Below are 20,211 nucleotides of genomic sequence, written 5' to 3' on the forward strand. Positions count from 1 at the left end.
TCGTAGTTTTTTAAATGTAAAAATTACCAAACTCACAGAAACTCAAAAAATATAGTAACTTTTCGAAAGTAGAAATTTCAAGGTTTAAAACCCTTTTTAAAATTTAAATTTCGTTTATTTTTGACAAAGATATTATATATACAATTTTGAATTAAAAAATATGAAGAAACTTTTTCCCCAACCTAATATATATATATCCAATTTTTGATAAACTACGAGCTTAAATCTTTTTCCGTCTTGAAATGCAATTAATGATATCACGAATTAAATTAATAAACAATTTAATAATTTTTGCTAATAAATAGGGGTGTAACGAAATTGATTATAAGTTGTAACGAATGCGAAAGCGAAAAAAAAATTTTTTTGCGAGATCGAATGTAAATGAAGTGGGAAAGTTATCAGCATTTTGGTTAATATAAAAGGATTGCGCTACTTTGATATATCTATAACAGAACAGAGCCTTCCAACGGGCACGGTGTGTGCGTTTTACGTTATGAAATCCTTCTTCCTTCGATTAGATTTTTGACCTACAAAGGCGGATCACATTATCATAATATACTGTACTGCAATCTGTCTCTTGAGGTCAGAAACCTAATAGGAGGAAAAAGGAATAGGGCTTTCATAACGTAAAAGGAACGCCGCCGTGTTGCCCGAATTGTAAGGCTTTGATCTAGAGCTTTAACATAAACTGCACTCCCTTGTCATCTAAGGTTTGTTCGCGTCGCATGCTCCAACATGTTCCTATCACCGCGCTCGTTAGAGTGAGTAGGAATTATGATAGGAGCATGCGACGCGAACAAATCTCTAGTGTGTTCCCGGCGAAGTTGTGAATAGTGTAAATCCCACGAGCCGGATAATGGTGCTTTCTACCAAGCGACTGTCTGACAGTGATTAGGGAACCATACCATGTACTATAAAATTATTCGAAATAGATTCCAATTGAAATTATTCGATTATTCTCTAGATTTCTATTGTATTTTCTAGGGAGAATGAAATAATTCCGATCAGAATTCATTCCGATTTATTCCACAACAGAAATCTAAGGAAATCTTGCGCAATATTTATCGTAATAATTGGTAATTAGTGAGTGAAACTCAACGTTTTTCAAGAAGACGTATGCCAACAATTTATCTCAGTAGTCTTAACTGTGAAGACACTCGCCCGGAAAGAGATTCCCGGTCGAAATAATATTTTTTGCAATAAAATTATTTACAGGTTTCATGCTTATCAATATCATATTATTAACGTCTTCTAAGAAGTCTATAAGTATCGATATTATTAAATTGTTTATCAATTTAATTTGTGATATCACTGCTCTAGCAAGATTGCGTTTCAAGACTGAAAATTAAATTCGGGGCGTAGTTTGCAGGATTGGATATAAATTAATGGTATAAATTAAATGTATATAAAATTCACACGGAATTATTTAAACATTAAAAATCCAGCTTAAAACCATTTAGTTTTTATTTTTTCTGATTTGTTGAGTAATTATAATTCGTGTTAGACCGACGTCTTTGACCGAAAATAGACTTTATTTCTTTTAATTGATTTAGTCTCGTCGGTCTAATATGAATTCTAATTGCATAATTTAAATTGGAATTATGCAATTTCACCCGCGAACATCTAAATACAGATGATATTCAAGTACTTACAGGTACTATAACGCTTATAGGTGGTGTGGTCGTTTTACGTTCAGGTCTGGCATTACCATTCACCGATCCGCTCTCTAGATCTTCTCGCGGTTCGTACTCCTCTTCGTCCTCGTCTTCCTCGGACTCGCTTATGTACACAGATACCTGGTTCGTCTCTGGTTTCGACCATTCGAAATAAACTCCGAAACCAATGTCATAACCATCCGTAGCAAACTCCCAAAACAGACATGTACCATCCTCATGCGTTGGTACTCGCACCGTAACAGTCTCACCATGGCCGACCTTAATAACCGCGTCTCCTGTTTCCTTTCTAATGATCTGTTTAAATTCCTCTACGCCCTTTCTCGTCCACATCTCTGCAGGAGTGATGGGCGGCCAGTCTTCCACCTCGTCCGAATCTTCATCATTTACGTTTTCGTTCGTGTTATCCTTGTCATCATCATCATCATCGTGGTCATCATCGTCTTTGCAAGTTACATTCTTCGATTGGACGTTCTTCTTCATCTTCTTTTCCTTTTCCTCCTCTTCTTCCTCTTCAATATGGTCCTCGACAACTAACTGGTTCTGATGGAGTTGTTGCATATACTGATGATAATGCTGCTCCTGCAACTGTCTAATCAAAACGCCCTGCTGCTCCGGATTGCCGGGGTACTGTTGTTCAGCATATAATCTGAACTGATAATATGTTTGTTGATTCAAAGCATCCTGAATCTGTCTCCTCTGAGTTTCCTCCTTTAGTCTTTCCTCCTCCTGTTTCTTCTTTTCCTCCTCTAACTCCTTAAGTTTCTTTTCTTCTTCCTGTTTCTTTGCCTCCTCTTCTTTCTTAAGCCGTTGTTTCTCTTCAAAATTCCTTTTTTGTGCCTCAACTACAGTTCTGAATAAAGGGCACAGTTTATCCAGCAATATTATAAAGCCTTCCATCGCCTGTTCTTTGGATATATCTCCCAGATTTTGCCATGCCACTCGCCTGTCCCTTCCAATCATGTCTAAGACACCTAACGGTGGTGCATTTTCAGCTGTGTATTTTCCATGTGTCACTTGTTGCGTGAATGCTACCAATTTTAATTTATCTTCATAAGAGAGATGGACAGCTTTGCCTTCTTTTTCTAAACAAATTAAATCTTTCGATAATCATTTTGTTAAAAAGTATGATACATCATAAGATTTATTTACTTAATATTTGATTCCGAATTTATCACAATATCAAAATATGTAAATATATTTGCAATTCTTTTCACACAGTACTCGCGTATACATGTATCTAGTCTACATTTAGATCATATAATTATATTTTATAATTATATAATTATAATTTATTTTTCAAAATAAAACAAAACAGAACAAAACGCTGTCAACAATCAATTTTGATATATAATTTGTACAAATTAATATATCTAAAAAGTATATATATCTAAGAAGAACTTCAATGTTATTTCATATAAAAATTTTTATAAATGCATTTTATAACTCTGAAAGTGTTAAAAAATGTGTGTATATAGATATATGTATACAGTCCTCTACACTTGACAATTACAGTAATAAAATATAGCATAAAAAATTTATACCTATTAGGCAAATAATAAAAATTTACAACTATTGGACAAATAATAAAAATTATCCTCCAGTTGTATTATATATGTATTTAGTAAATAACATTTGAAATAAAATTTTTATTGAAATTCATTCATCTTCTTTTGATGTAAAAGATGGTATAATAGAAAAATGCATGACAATACAAGTGTTTGCATGGAGATATGTGAAGGACTTTTATCTTAATAAATAATTTGATTCGAATGATGTTAAAAATGTGCTTACGCGCTGCGTATCCACCATGAGGTGGACAAATTTCTGATGATTAAATCGTCGAGCGCTTACCTTTGTAGAAGTTGAGTGCGAATTTGTAAAGCTCTCGCGTCTCAAAGCCCCAGAGTCGCGGCTCGCAGTCCTTCGCCGTAACGTCCACGTCATTGCTATCGGTCCTGCTCGTCGCGTTTTTGTCGTCCTCCGTCGCGGAAACGCTCAACTCGTCGACCCATTCACTGAGTGCAGATACATCCTCCTCGGCAGCGGCCGCCATTTGCGTTAGCATCTGACACGTCGATCGAGGATTGATATAAATCGCGTGTGCCTAACCTCGTTGATGTTGATCTTCTTGTCCAGTCCAGCGTTTGATCGCGACCGCTGAATCGGCTGAACGCCGAACAGCAGTCGCGGTATTATCTCGCGAGCAACATGACGGACAGCCTGTGCTCTACGAGTGCGTACTGCGTGCGTACAATAATTCACGCACAATAATGAAACCGAACGAGGAAAGATCCTGGAACAACCCTCAATGGCCTCAATCGGCAGCGATTGTAATGCCAAACACTGCCTGAGCCCTGACGCCCCTGATGGTTGCTGTGTTATGCTGTTCGTGCTACGGTGTGCATTGTACTGCGGAACGATCAGCAAAGGCGAATCAAGGCGAATAATGCCGAGGAACGCGAAGTGACCAATCAATGCAAACGAAAGCTCGACGCGATGACGGTGTGCATCCCCGTGTGTATGATGTGTACATATATATACATATATATATATATATACACATACATAGGTACATAAATTACGACGCAACGAGACAAGTACTATATACGTCAATACGTATATACACGTATGTATATACACATACACCTATTGGTACCTGTACGTGTGTTCGTCTCACCCTTGACTACTTGCGGTCGTCCGGTCACCCCCTCAGTAGTCAGTATACATATTTACGTCTTTACACGTACATCTAGAATCTTGCGCAGTTTTTTCCTTCTAGTAAAATAATAACGCGCACGGTTCGATACGATACGGAATAAATAGAATAGTCATGGAATAATAGGTCTCTTTCGCTGATGTACTATTATGACGTAAGAAATATATTCAACTGTGATATATATTACATGACTGTTTTAATTTACCCAGCTAACGCTAAATATTTATAAAAGGTTCCTAAAATCCCTAAAAAACATTCCGTGAGTATTCTGGAATATTCCGAAATATTTACGGAATGTATAAAAGCAACATTCATATACATATATATATATATATACATATCAGTTAAAAATTCCATTTATATATCGTTACATATTCTGAGAATGTTCCATATATGTATGTTCCGCAAAATTTTAATTTTTCCAGAAATTTTAGGTCCCTGAATGGGTTTTTAAATCAAATTTTGCTTTGAAAACACTTCATACTTTCATCTTGGAGCCTAATTTTGGGGCTTACTTTCGGCTTCATCTAAAATAGACGCACACATGGGCCGCGGTCCGATTCACGCTTACAACGCTTAAAGATCATTTCATCCTTGTTGCTTGTCAAATGTTAAACGAAGACGAAAGATACTCATGAGCGTTGTTAGCATGAATCGGACCATGGCCATATAGTATAAGAATACAAGCTGTATTTCGTTCCTAAGGATGCGCAGCCGTCTTCAACATGGTGACTGCTCTTTGACCAATCAAAAATTTATCCTAAATTTAGGATAAGCATTTGATTGGTTATTCTAATTTACGACAAATATTTGATTGGTTGTTCTAATTTAGTCTACCGGCCATTATGCTGCAATGAAATACTTTATATTCTAAAGGGCTTCACACATGAAATGCATAACAGAGCATAAGCATAACATAAGACTGCTGGATCAATGAGCATCTAGCATAATGTCGCCATATTGATTTACATAAGATGCTCATTGGTTTAGCGGCCTTATGTTATGCTTATGCTCTGTTATGCATTTCATGTGCGATAGCCCTAAGGGCCCAGACACAAGCTTTTGCATAACGCATGGTGCATAATGGAATCAACCAATCGAAATTCTTCTTTTCCCTGGAATGAGAGGAAAGGAAAGCTTCCGATTAGTTGATTCGCTTATGCACTATGCGTTATGCGTTATTCAAAAGCTTGTGTCTGGGCTCTTATACTATAGTCGCATAGTCTGTCTCGCAGGTCGCAAGCTTCCTTTATTTTATGGAAAGGAAGGAAACGAAGGATTTTGATTGGTTCATTTTCTTATGCATCATGTGTTATGCATTATGCAAGAATCTGTGCTCCCCGCTTAATGCCTCCGGCACACCAGCGCGATGTTCGACACGCGATATCCAATGAGTGTACAACTTTACCGATGTTCACATTCTAAAGGTATACTCTCATTGGATATCGCGTGTCGCGCGCGACGAACATCGCGCTGGTGTGCCGGAGCCATAAGGCCGCAGCACACACTCTTGCATAACGCATAATGCATAGTGCACAAAGGAATCGAAATTCTTCTTTTCTATGGAATGGGAGGAAAGGGAAGATTCTGATTAGCTGATTCGCTTATGCACTATGCGTTATGCGTTATGCAAAAGTTTGTGTTGCGGCCTTTACACGCATTCTACAATAAGCCATTAGTCATATAGCGTATTTCACTGGTTGCACTGGTGCGCACTCAATGCACATTAAGGCTGTTGTACACTATTCTAATCTTAAAAATATAAAAGTGAGATATCTCAATTGATAAAATGCCCAAAATTTATTTTATCAATAGCACATCGATGTAAAGATATACGTTTAATAAAAATATACAAACGAATTAAACCGTGAAATATTCGATACATTTTATATTATATAGTTTCTAACTTCTGATTTATTAGCGTATTTCACTGGTTGAAATATCTCACTTTTATATTTAGATTAGAATAGTGTACAACAGCCTTAATGTGCACTGAGTGCGCACCAGTGCAATCAGTGAAATACGCTAATAAATCAGAAGTTAGAAACTGGAAATTGACGATTGTGATTGGTCAATTTCCAGCTTCTAACTTCTGATTTATGACTAATGGCTTATTGTAGAATGGCTATTACCCCGGATCTACAATACATTTTTGGGGTGATTCCGATTGATCACGGCTCGATTGGACACCACCAATCACAGCGACCGATGCTTAGGAGCTTTGTAGTCTCAAGCGTTGTGAGTGGCTCGTGTCCAATTGAGCCGTGTCCAACTGGATGCCACCCCAATTTCTTACGTCTTAAGGCTTAAACCACCTATTGTAGATCCGGGGTTATGGGCCTTCTATAATAAGCCATTAGTCATAAATCAGAAATCAGAAGCTAAAAATTGACGACTGTAATTGGTCAATTTTTAGCTTCTGACTCCTGGGTATCAATCATGAAATAAAACTTTTTTCCTAAGATAAAAAGTGAAAAGTGACAAATTTCTCCATTAACTTTAATGGTTAAAATTTTCACTTTTCACTTTCCATCCTAGGGATAAAGTTTCATGATTGATACCCGGATTTATGATTAATGGGGCTTATTGTAGAAGGCCCATTAAGCCTATGATAGGGAGCACAGACTACACGTATCGCTGAAATTAAGATCATTCAATAGAAAGTCACCAGTTAGTACTTCTTCATAACCATATTATTTCTTTATAATTATAACATTTCCTTATAATTATATGAAATATATCAATAAAGATTATTTTGCGTTATTTCATGTCTTCAATAAGTTTTTTAATAAGCGCTCCATTTCCTTCCATTGTGATTCGTACTGTCATAGTGAGAACAAGCCAATCGAAAACATGGGCCGATGGCTAGATTGTCTTTTTCTAGAGACTCTAGTGATGAATCCGTCTACAGTCTATACTAATTGTCTATGGCTATGCCTGAAGGCGATGCTCTCTGATTATACAAAGAAACTCTTTATTTACTTTACGTTAAAATCAGAATCTCGCGTGGGGATAAAGTCGAGGCATCGTGTTCAGTGTTTTATGAGCACGGATATCAATACAGAGGAAAAGAAAAGAAAGACGAACTTGCGCAAGTTCCACAAGTCCACTTTATCTTTGACGAGAGATGTCTGACAGTATGGACCGAGAGAAAAGCGAAAGGTTAACCGCGAGGGAAATCGAGGAAGAGGAAATGAAACGTGAACTTACGGGTAATCAAATATGTTTACAGTGAGAATAATTGGAATATTAGAACGCGATACTATTAAAGATCATCGACCCTGGGACAAATTTTCGTCCTTGCAAACAAGAGGGTCCAGAGATAATTGAAGAACGTTGACATTATCGACAATTGATATAAATTTGTCATTATTTGTCATTATTGACATAAATATTTGACTAATACATTACTAAAGTCACGATTTTTTATTGTATAAATGTTTTGTAAATGGGTTTGCATACTTGTAACGCTATACTATCTTATATATTGCTGCAAAATTACAATTTTTTTCTCTATAGCCATCATCTCTATTGATGATCAAACTTGGACGATAACATTAACATCATAATTTTTAATAAAAATCAATTATATATATTGAGTTTTAAATGTATATCTACGTCTAAGAAATATATTAATAAATTAAATAAACCATAAAATTAGTACTATATTACTAGTTTTTTACTCCCAGTTTCTTCATCACTTGAATGTATTAACTAGAATGCGAATTCTTGTATAAGGATGTCTTTTATTTTTTAATAGTATCTTGTCAGTGGTAATATTTATATATGAATATATAAATGTGTAACATTTTTTATACATATATGTATATCTTAATGATTGTGTTCTCACATGTATGGCCTAATGAGATTCTTATTGTTTGTAAATATATAATTGTTCTATAGATTATACACCAATTTGATTTGTCGGACTTGAAACACAATCATATAAACTGAAATAATTTCAGAATTAAATTAATTGATTGTCAATTTTAATAATAATGCTTTTAGCATCTTAAATGTAGAATAAAATTTGTTTAGATGATAGTTTATTTTCGAAAAAATCTATTTTAAATAAAAAAAAACATATTTACAGATTTATAACATTACATGAATTTTAATTACATTTTTTTGCAAGCCATCTGTCCCCTGTCAGCTGTCAATTTTACTTTAACAGAGATTATATTAATAATTATTGTTAAAAAACCATACAATAATATTTAAGTGAAAGTAAGCGGAAAAATTATCTTTTCAGTCGTATCATTGATTACAAGAATATCTTATATATTTTCTGCAAGTGTTATCACATTACATATAAAAATTATAAATAAAATATTTTTTGACCTGAACTCACAAATATGTATAAATTATGGATAACACCATGTAACAAAAATAAATTTTCATTCACACGAAAAAATCAAATTGTCCTTGAAAATAGAGACAAGCATAGATGTTCCGCGATATCATGTTATTTGCGTTGTTATGCACATTTAAAGTTTAGAGGAAGTCATATTAGATACATTACAAGATAAATTTTTGCGATTGTTTGAAAATTATATGTTTCTATGTCAAATTAGTCGCAAAATATTAAAAAATAATAAAATTAAAACAAGTGGAACAGAGCAAACTTACGAAAAAGTGCATTTTTAGTCAAAAATTACTAAAAATTGAAAATTCTTTTCTTAGAAAGCAGTTAATATATTTTTTTTAACGTTCACAAAGAAAATTATAAAAAGACCATAAAAGGGAGGAAATTGAGCAATTGTTTTTGTTAAAAATGCATTTTTACCATTTTGCTTTACTCCAATCACTTTAACTTTATGATTTTTTTTATTCAACAATCAATTTTACACGAAAATACGTTATTTTCAGACAATCGCAAAATTTTATTCTGTATCGAAGTGACATCTCTAAGCTTCAAAAGTTCATAAAAAACGTAAATAACTTACCGCGAAATGGAATGCATGTTTATGCTAGATTTTATCTTTATACTTTCATAAATAATTATTTTGTGTGAAAAATGCTGTCGCATGGTTTAACAGGAAAATAATAACAATATATAATAGCATTAGTTAACAATCGATAATTATTTGTTAAAACACATTTCATTTACAGTTAAATATAAATTTGAAGCTTTATCTTGATTTAAGCCTGTGGTATACGATGCTTTTTCTGCTGCAAGACTGCTATCTGAATTTGTACGAGTATGCTTGCAAAATACTGCTGGCTGTTTTGCTGGTTTGATTTCGGACGGTATGAGTTTTTGTGCTGGCTGAGCAGCTGGTATTTGTTTGACAAAATGTCTGTTTAGCTAAGGTTCTTGTATAGGTCATCTTTCTTCCTTTTTTTTCTTCACGTTTGAGAGAAAAAGGAAAAAGGTGAACCGTGCAAGAAGTTTAGCTAAAAAGCACAGGCCTAAAAAAGGCACTTGGCGAAAGAATAGTATAATTGCATTGTTTTTAATTCTTGCGAAGAGACCCAATACTGTGTCTTGATTGGCTATCACAATGAGCCAGCACAAACATGCAAGACAAACGGCACATCTGACCTATCAATTATCATATGAAAATTCAGTAGACCAACCAGCAGATTATTGTGATAGCATTTTCAGCATAGCAGCTAGGAAGCATACAAGTTGTATACCAGTAGCATACAAGTAATCCTGCAAGAAAAAAAGCGTGTGTCGCAGGCTTTAGAAAAGACTAAAAATGTATTTGTTAAAAGAACGATTAATATATATTTGGTTTTTTAGGTATTGGGATATACGAGCCAGGATTTACTTACAAAGAAATGAAAAGACTACTCGAATTTGTTAACGAGTCTCAAGATACATCGAACATTGCTTCCAATAATAAAAATACGCAGCAGGTATGATTACAATTGTATACTTTATACGCTATACAATGACAGTAATGAAAGAAAGGAGAATAGTGAATTCACTGTCTGAAATTTTTTAGGCAATACAACATTCCGATAATGAGTGTCTATCAGATGTTACATCTGACATAAACGTGCAGCAAGAAGTGACTTTGCAGAAGTGTACAGAAATGCCCAAACCATCATACTCGTACAAATTGAATCATACGTCTCCAACTATGCACGAACGTAGAGCCGTTCATTATATCAACAGTCCGGAATCTTCGCCCCTTCTTTTTGAAGTACGAAGCCCTATTTACAAGAGCTCTGACAATGATGAGTTATTCGAGAAACAGTGCGATAACTCCAGTCCTACGCACACTACAAATCGATATCTCTCGTTGAGATTGGAAAATGTTTCGCGGGGATGCCAGAATGCGACGGAGAAAAGAATTCCGCAGGATGCGCAAAGTGAAATCGTCCAAAAGCTGGAAAGATGGCGATTGAATCCGCTCGATGTCTGTATCAACGAAAACGACGTGCCTTTGCGACAGCCAAATAGATCTTTAGCTCGAGAGCGTATACCGTTTGAGCATTGTAAAGAAGCGCACATGTCCGATCAGTGTGACCGAGTAATACGATCCGTGAACCAGCATTTGAAGGAAATGGCAAACTTATGGTATGGTTGGCGCCCCATTATCAATCCGATATTTCAATGGGGGTCACCCATTCAGGTGGGTACCTCCCTACAATCCCTCCCGTATCGTTCGTATCGTTAACGAGCGTGAAGTACTTCACTTTTTGATGAGTATATCTAATACGCGGTTTTTTTTTAACATGGTCGTTATTATATAATTCGGTATTGCCGTATAATTTATGTATAGCAATTCTTTTAGGCGTAAGATTTTTGCTTGGATATACACATATTATTAAAAGCATATTCGCGTTCTTTGTCATTTTGATATATTTAAACAATTTTTTTCACAAGATCCAATTTTGGCTCTCTAGATTTTGTTTTTTATTACGAAGCTTTTTTTTATTACGAAGTTTTTTTATTAAGAAGCTTTTTTTATTATTAAAAACACACGTAAATGTGAAACTTTATTATTAAAAATATTTTAAATTTGTATTTTTAGCATAAATGGTTATGTTCAAGGTGGCAAACCACACTATTTACCTATTTATTAAAAATTGTATTATCGGTCACATCACAATTTGCAAGAAAAAAGATATTTTAAACATTTAAATATTTTTTATAAATCAATAGTAGAAAAATGCCTATTACGGCCGAAGCTAGATCTTCATTGCTTTAAATAATTCAATCTTGAATTACTAATATACACTATATATGTACTTGCATATATACCATATTGTAACCTTTTTAGAACTGCGCGTTGAATTGTTTTTCCGGACTATATACGCAATTAAAACTACTCTCGTAATCGCGAATTAAATTGACAAGCAATTTAATAATTTGATGCTACCATCATGCATCATATTATAAAGATGTTAATATGTTGAAACTGTTGATAAATTTATTATTGCGAAGAATATTACTAAGGCCTCGGTGGTCTAATCGCTTAGGACGCTCGTACGGAATACAAGAGATCCGGGTTCAAATTCTGGCCGAGGTAATATTTTTCGCAATAAATTTATTAATAGTTTTAACATATTAATATCTTTATAATATATGATGCTTGATATTGATTGTGTTTCTCACATCTGCGGTCTAAAAATAAAGATTCTTAATATTGTTTTATAAATATATTAAAATATTTTCTAGTTACATGTATATATCTAAAAAAAAGTATGTGCTGCAGTTACAAATATTTTCAAAGGTAAAGTAAAAAAAACATGTATACTTACATAAACACAAAAATACAAAAATATATCTCTGATGTTATGACCATGTTAACATCCATCGTGAATCGCTCAAGAAGGACCTGTGTGAGTTCCGCAACATTCGATTTACTATATTATATTCTTATATTCTTTACTGTTATCATGCTAACATTGTATTCGATTAAATTACTTTATATAGAAGAACTTTATTACCGCTCGATTCAGACCGTCGTTTCTTTACACTTTGCATTACAAAAATATACACTCGTAAGCGAAAATATAATTCTTTCCATACGAAGTAAAACTTCTCGCATTTTGCAAACCTCTCGCATTTTCACTCTAAATAATCTAGAGTTACAAATTGCACAATACTGTTTATGTTTTAGAAACAATGAGGGATATTAAACTTTTTTATTTCGTTTTTGCTAATGTTCAAATACACATCTATTTCATTTTAAGCACAAGTACACACTAATTCTACCACAGAGAAGAAGATCTAAAGATTATTTATGTCGTCATTCATGTAAAAAATTATTCCGAAAACATACTTGTATACAATTTTTCTGCAAATTGTGGCATAATATACAGAAACTAAAAAATACGACTTTTAAAGAATAAGTAGAGTAGTCATTACCTTGAACATATTCGTTTAAATTAAAAATATTTGAATTTAAGGTTTTTTATATCATAATATAAAAAAATGGCTGCATTTAGCAGATAAAATTGATAAGTGAAAAAAAATGCTCAGTGATTGTTTAATAATAATTGATTGAAATTGGTTCTTGCCTTTAATTCTCTGCTGGATCTAAGTGTAGGAATCATATTAAAGAATCACTAAGCGCTCACCGATCAGTCTTCTTTGCTGAACGCAATCAATAATTTAAGAAAAGCCCGTTCTTTATCGCTGCACTAAATTGTATTAAAATTTTCTTATAGCGTTTTCTCTCGTGATACACTGAATGTGTAGCCTTGCACCGTACCAGTTGCGTGTAAGCGCTACACTGCATTGGAATGGTGCACACCATGATGCACACTACCTCATTATTGCGCTAAAATCTTGCTCCCGGTTGACTTTCATTTTCAAACTTTAAATGTCACACTGACTCTACACCGTCCCTTTGAGATACTGTAGCAAAATCCCACTTCATGCATAAAATTTGCGCTATATCGTAGCCACGGAAACACGGTACACCGGATGAGTTCGCTTATCACCAGCCATGGAAATATAGTACACTGTCTGAGTGTTGCATTGGTGCAGCCAAGAGAAAACGCAATTATTTTTTGCCAAACATATATATATATATATATATATTTTAATCTTATGCAAACAAATGTTCGTTTATAGAACAGATTGAACGTGTGTTTTGATAAACAAAATTCAAACGGAGTCGTAATCGAATCTTGTGGACTTTCTTCTCTCTCTCTTATTTATAAATGTACTAATTTGAAATTCTTGAAGTTATCGATAAAGTCAAGTTGCGGAAAAGATTCAATTTATATTGAAAGAAATCTATTTACGAAAAATTTTTCTCTGAGCGGTTGTATTGTCTGCCCTTATTTATTTTTAACAAATTATAATCTCCGGTGAAAATTTTTCTTATAATTCTTCTAATTCTTATAATTTTTCAAAACTTTTGTTGTAAATTTTAGAATTAGTCAGAATTTTTGTATAATTGTATAAGATTTTAGAAAATCTCTCAGAGTAACGTATTTTTTAAAAATACGAATTTGAACACGTTTTAGAAGTGTCGAGAAGAAGTTACATCATTACTGGAATTTTGTATATGTATTTGAATTTTGATATTCTAAGATTTTTTCAAGATTTCTCATTCTATAATTTCTGAAAATGTATAAAATCTGAAAAAAAATTGAAAATAATTTTTAGTAATCTTCATGAATTTAAAATATGGCAAATTCTTATATAAAAATATGAGATAATATGAGGATTTTATTTTATCAAGGCTATAATTCGATTTTTTCAAAAACCATATAATGCAGTATGGCAATATCCGTTAAGATGCATTTATTATATCTGATATTCTACTAACATAATGCATATAACTTCCATATATTATTTGCGGACGACGCTTCTATCACTTTAACTTACGTCAAAGTGTACATGTAAAAATTACTTGTGAGCCATTGGCATTTTTTTTGCCGAACAGACTAAGATGAAACATACGTATACGCATATTCATACGTTTGATATATTTTGATATTTGATATTACTATAAAATTAGATTTATATGAAAACATGTATAATATACGTGAGCGTTTTATAAGAATACGCAATTATTGAATAAAGCTGTAAATTGCAAGAAACATTTTTGAATAAATTATATTTGTTTAAAAAAAAATAATTGTTTACTTCATTTAATTTTATTTTGATTTTAATCCTTGTGTTTCTGTAGGTCAGCACCGCTAACAGTAGTTTGGATAAAAAACCATTAACAAATCCTAAAACTGAACAGATCAAAGCAGAATGTACGTACCGAGACGGTTATGAGCGAGCTAGTAAACGTAAGGCGAATACTCTTATCGCTACTCTGAATAGAGACAGTTCCTCTGAGAACGAAGACGACAATCAATACGATTTTACTCGTAATAAAAAAAAGAGAATTCAATCGAATGATAAATCGAATAATGTAGAATATGTTGAGAATCAGCATGCTAGTTATAAGAAAGAAAACGTGATTGCAGGTAATTCTTTCAGCGATGATAATAGCAACACGAATATTGACAATGAGTATGTTAAACACTCACGCTCGCCTGAATTAACCGCGTACCCTAGAAGAATAAGACCTCCCAATCCTCAAATGCGTTTAAGTCTGGCTAGAAAAAGAAAGGAAAACGCTACATCGAAACTATTACCAAAGACGCGATGTGAGAGTAAAAATGTTGAACAGGCAAGAAATCAAAAGAAAGACAATACGATGACGGAAGAAGAAATTCGTCGTCAACTAGAAGAAGATTGGAATAGTGACGAGGAAAAGGTGTGTGCGGGGGAAAAGAATGCGAAGTTTCGGCCACTGCCGATATTGAAAGAAGTACGATATAGATTACGAGACAAGCGATTGTCATTAAACAAAAAAGCGAAAGAGGCGCGAGCAGCGGTGAAGGAGGAGAAAAGCGACGAGGAGCAAAATAAGATAAAGAGATTGAAGCTTTGTGAACGACGAAAGGTAGAAGAATTATGTAGGATAGATAATAGAAACGGAAGTTGGGAGCATGAACTATTGTCTGATGAAGACAAATCATCTGAGATGAGTCAAGTAAGTTGTAAAAAAATTTCACTTTTGTTATCTCTAAATATCTGACAAGGTATCTCACTGTCTTTTATAATTCTTTTTCATTTATAGCAGTTTGATTTTCAGAATGGTAATCGATCCGATAATGTACCTACTTCGACAAACAATGTAAATTGTCCTATATGCAATAAATGTTTTCCACGTAACGAGATAGAGAATCATGCCGCCGATTGCGAACAATTCGAGACTAATAACGAAGAGGATGATAATGACAGGATTCCATTCGAATGTAATATATGCAACAATTACAAGACAAACAATGGAAAAGAATATGAAGAACATGTTTATCGGTGTATAAATATTAAGAATAATCGAAGACATTCACATGGTACGTTCAGTATTAAATAATTTAATCGTTTAGTAGTATTTTTTTTTTGGATAAATATTTTATTGTAATACATATTAGAAGATAACGATATCCGACTTATACAACAAGCATTTGGATTACCGCTTTGGAATATGTCAACTTTAGAATCTTGAAATTATAACAAATCTTTCAAGTGAAATCCTTTTAGTGTTTACGATGTCTACAGATATCGTACACAAAGTGAGCTACTAGTGTATAGACGTCATGGAATTAATCATTATTTTTTAAAATAAATATTAAAATTATCTGAAAATAGTTTTTTTTTTTACGGGTTTTTAAGATCGAAAATTTCGAATTTCTAGTCGAAATTTCAAAATTTACTAATACAGAGAAATGTATGGATTTTAAGCGATTCGAGGAGCATGCGGGACTCATTGAATTTATCTTTTTCCTTAAACTCAGTTTTACTCGCTGAATTCGAGAAACATAATGAAAATAGTTGTAATATCCGGGAAATATAATTTTGGGACACATTTTAACAGAAGAAAGCAACGGTTGATTTTAAATGCAACAAGTTAATTACTGATTTATAAATGCAAGAGATAATTTTTATCCTTAAAATTGCACCGATATAAAAAAATATGTGTATTATTTTCAATTACTCTACGAATCTACAAAGTTTCAATAAAATCGGCGAGTAATACAAAGGTAGGGTTACTTGTAAGACCAGTCATGTTAAAGAATTTTTATTACAGTTTCAAGTTGCCTTTTTTGTCGAACGCAATCGATTAATCCAACCGTTACTTTCTTTTGTTGAAATGTGTCCAAAATCATATTTCCTGGATATCAATACTATTTTAACTACGTTAGTAGAATCTTTAATCATATTATCATTTTTATCTTTGAATTTCAATCTGCTAACAAATTTAATTCCAATCGGATTAGCCAGAAATACCTTTGCAGATATCTTCTAAGGAGAGAAAGATCTAATTGTAAGTCAATTCCTGTAATAATATCAAAACGGAAAATTAAAGTTAGGATGAATGCCACCGAGTTATCAGGCAATAGGTTGGATAATTTTACAAATTTATTAGCGTCTTAATTTTCAAATTTGGAAATTAATACCAATTAAAATTTTACCGAATCTTTTGATACTTAATGTTATCGAATTTGTTATATAATAATTCATCTAAAAAAAACTTAACAGATGATGATTCCCAATATTCTCCCGAGTCGATACAATATGTATAAAGAAGGGAGCATTATCTTGAGCAATGTACCTGTTGTTTCTTCTTTAAGCATAAATCGAATTTAATCTACTAGAAGAATCCTCATTAGGATTATTAGAGGAGTTACTAACAGCATTAACTTCAATTAAACTATCAGAGCCTACTTCAATAACATTTAAGCCATTAGAAGTCTCTCTGATATCGGCTCCAAAATCAGCATCGAATTGAAAAGACTTATTACTACGAGGATGAGAAATGTTCTATGGATCATCGTCATTACACTTTTCTTACTTTATAGAATATTTCCAAACAGATTCTTTCGATAACTGGTACAACATTTTGTTTTTTCTTTTTTCTATTGCACGTTTGCTGATCGAAGATGCATTAAAAAATAAATTTGGTTTTACTTTTCTTTATTATCTAGAATAAAAAATTTCGAAAATAAATTATGCTGCTTATTTGATGAATAATTTACTTGCCTGATTTTTTCGATTCAAATATTTCTGGATGAAAGAAAATTTTATGGCTAGAATGTGATATAGTTTAGGAAACATTATTTTGCAGAAGAACAACTATTAAACAAAGAAAATTGAAATGGATGAAATGAAGTTTATGCCATTTTGGAATTTGAAATTCTAACATTAAATTCGTATTCAACTTTGAAAACTTACACGTATAAATTATCATCTCATATGTATAAATCAATACACAGAAATACTCTGCACATTTTAGGGCCGCTTTCGCGTTTTAAAGTCTTATATTAAAATGGTGGAGCATTTTCCGTTTATACAAAGGATTAGTAGCTCACATTAAAAATTGAAAATCTAATAAGTTTGAAGAAACTAATACTTTTGTGTTATTAAAATAAATATCGCATTCCTTTTTATCTTTATTTGGCAATTATTCGATAAGATTCTTTTTCTCTATGTTGACTGAATTTTCATTTATACTTATATTTATAATTTTACTTGTGTCTTGTTTTTTAGGTTCCGAAGACATCAATATCACCACTACCTCATCGATCAAAACCAATCAGTGAACGAAAAGGTTCTGAGATAGATTATTTGAATCAGTTTTCATCTAAGACTAAAAAGAACATATATATTGGTAAAAAAAGAAAACGTTAATCGATTTCACATCCTTATAAAAATTTGAAAAATAATTGCGTTCTCTCATTTCACTTGAAGCGTAGAAAATTTTTTTTCTATCGAATTGCAAATGCTATTGCGTGAAACTGATTGATATACGTGCATTGTGTTTGTGTATAAACAGAGAATTATTCGCGCGTCATATATTCAATAACACACAGAGTGTTGCATAATTTACAACTTTTCAATGATAGATTTGCGAGCAATTGATAATCGAATGTCATGGAAAACCATTAGATTCGTCGCAATTTTCAACATCGCATTTTTGTTCTAAATTAAAGCAATATAAAATTCTTTCAAAATCAAAGTTTGCTCAAAATTAACTTAAAAACTTGATTAACGAAAGAGTATGATTTCATTTTTTTTAAAGCTCCGTTTGTAAATTCTCTTTTTTACGTTTGTAATTTTGAAATTAGATTTCTATTTGTATATTTCCCATTGATAAATAATCACTTTGAAATTTATGGAAAATAAAAATTGAAATATTGTAAATTGTGAGACATCGAACATATTTATTTTACAATGTACTTGTCAATTTATATAGGTCTTCTTTTTTTTATATGGTTTCACTTGAAAGAAGAAAATTAATATTTCGAGTCTGAAAATGAGTGCATAAATATTCGTAGTACTAATTTTACTTTTTTTTTCACGTTTCTATTTGTTTTGAATGAGAAATTCGTAAATTACATTTGGCAGAATATTGCACTATTAGGATTATAAGGATTACATGCGATGTTACAGGCAATAAAGTATCCTGCTTATTTCGATTGGTATTAAGGAGATTTTAAAGTAATGGAGCCCGGATTCCGATGAAATCGTTGTTTTATCGATAAAATGCAACACATCGACATATCTTTATTATCTTTAGTACTACATTAAGGTTGCACGCACACATACATAAATTTTAGTAGAACGATATCATTTCAAATTAGACGTCTAAGTCCAATTCCAAGGACATAACGTTGTTCCTCTTCATATATTCTAGTTTCATATAATCTAGCCTTCAATTTTGTAAGTACAGGTTGCAGAACTTTTGCCAAACAAATGTTGTCACAACTTGACAGCTTTAAATGCCATTTTGGATTAAGAAATAGTAAAAAAGATTACAATTAAAAAAAAGTTTGTCATTCTCGGAATAAATTCTAAGCTGCAGACATGTATTATATAATGCGTATACTTTAATTCTGAAGGATTTCCAAATCTGTACCAGTAATATATTTGATATCATTCTACGAAAATTATTGCATTTAAACGATAAAACAGACTTTAGGATCTTCTTAAAGATTATGGAAGAGATCGAATAACACCATTTCGATACCATACTCGTATATTTGAAAACTACATCATTTCTACATTGTGAGATTTTATTTTACAACGTACGTGCAATATATATATGAATGATCGACGAGTGGACGTTGCTTTCGTAAATTCCAGGATGTTTATCGAAAGGCTTAAGTCCGGATCTACAATAGATTTTTAAACCTAACCCATAAGAAATGGACGAATCACAGTCGATTATTCTCCTCGCACTCGACTGTAATTGTGGTCAATTTCTTACGGTTTAAGGTTTAAATCATCTATTGTAGATCGGGACTTACGTATATTTTACGCGATATTTGCGATGAGAGAGATGTATAAATTTACATACATACAAATAGATAACAAGCTAATGTTATTTGTCATTTTAATGTCAAAATCTTCTGAAAGACGAATAAAGCTATCTTGCTACCAGGGCTACGTTCCGAAACTCTCTCCGAGGAAGATTTTACTCTATGTGCTATAATATACGTTACATGTACTATATATATTTCCAGTAAAATTTTCCTCGGAAACGAAGTTTTGGAACGTAGCCCAGATAAATCTCAAGTTTCAACATTCGTTAAATTTAAATTAGCATAAAATATTTTTATACCAATGGAATCTGCTGTTTATAAATAAAATGTAAATTAAGATTAATTTGAGTTTTCATTAAGAATAAATACGAGTCAGTTCACTTAGGGTGAAATCACACGGTGTGGACTGCGGAAAACGACTGCGGAATAGAGAATGCGTCATATGCTGGATTCACACTGCATCCGACTTGCGTCGTACGACGCTCTCTAACCAATCAGAAAACAGGATTCCGATGGATT

General features: G+C 32.7%; 2 protein-coding genes across 4 annotated transcripts in view; one reads left to right on the forward strand and one right to left on the reverse strand.

Annotated features, from left to right (window-relative positions):
• LOC108765317 (Golgi resident protein GCP60) overlaps nt 1-4,190 on the reverse strand; it is a 5,182-nt gene extending 992 nt beyond the window's left edge. Inside the window, exons 1-2 of the mRNA XM_018513983.1 lie at nt 3,528-4,190; nt 1,653-2,758 (exon numbers count right to left, since the gene is read on the reverse strand). Coding sequence (XP_018369485.1) covers nt 1,653-2,758; nt 3,528-3,741 — 1,320 coding nt within the window. The 5' untranslated portion in view covers nt 3,742-4,190. The remainder of the gene's footprint in view (nt 1-1,652; nt 2,759-3,527) is intronic.
• A 3,139-nt stretch (nt 4,191-7,329) lies between these two features.
• On the forward strand, nt 7,330-18,354 carry LOC108765329 (myb-like protein P). 3 transcript variants are annotated; one of them, XM_018514004.1, is made up of 6 exons: nt 7,330-7,604; nt 10,142-10,257; nt 10,347-10,979; nt 14,499-15,359; nt 15,447-15,723; nt 17,918-18,354. In XM_018514004.1, exons 1-6 carry the CDS (start codon nt 7,520-7,522, stop codon nt 17,968-17,970), a joined length of 2,025 nt encoding a protein of 674 aa, XP_018369506.1. In that variant the 5' UTR covers nt 7,330-7,519; the 3' UTR covers nt 17,971-18,354. The 3 variants fall into 3 exon arrangements, with proteins under 3 accessions (XP_018369506.1, XP_018369507.1, XP_018369508.1); XM_018514005.1 differs by having other exon boundaries at nt 15,450-15,723; XM_018514006.1 differs by having other exon boundaries at nt 15,462-15,723.
• The last annotated feature ends 1,857 nt before the right edge of the window (nt 18,355-20,211 follow it).

Source organism: Trachymyrmex cornetzi, unplaced genomic scaffold (genome assembly GCF_001594075.2).
Source record: "Trachymyrmex cornetzi isolate Tcor2-1 unplaced genomic scaffold, Tcor1.1 scaffold482, whole genome shotgun sequence".
NCBI lineage: Eukaryota > Metazoa > Arthropoda > Insecta > Hymenoptera > Formicidae > Trachymyrmex > Trachymyrmex cornetzi.

Excerpts from the sequence above, each read along its gene's own strand:
- LOC108765329 (XM_018514004.1), top strand. The coding sequence starts at position 7,520 with ATGTCTGACAGTATGGACCGAGAGAAAAGCGAAAGGTTAACCGCGAGG. Across the intron at positions 7,605-10,141 it reads AATGAAACGTGAACTTACGG|GTATTGGGATATACGAGCCA; the intron begins GTAATCAAATAT and ends TTGGTTTTTTAG. Across the intron at positions 15,360-15,446 it reads AATCATCTGAGATGAGTCAA|CAGTTTGATTTTCAGAATGG; the intron begins GTAAGTTGTAAA and ends TTTCATTTATAG.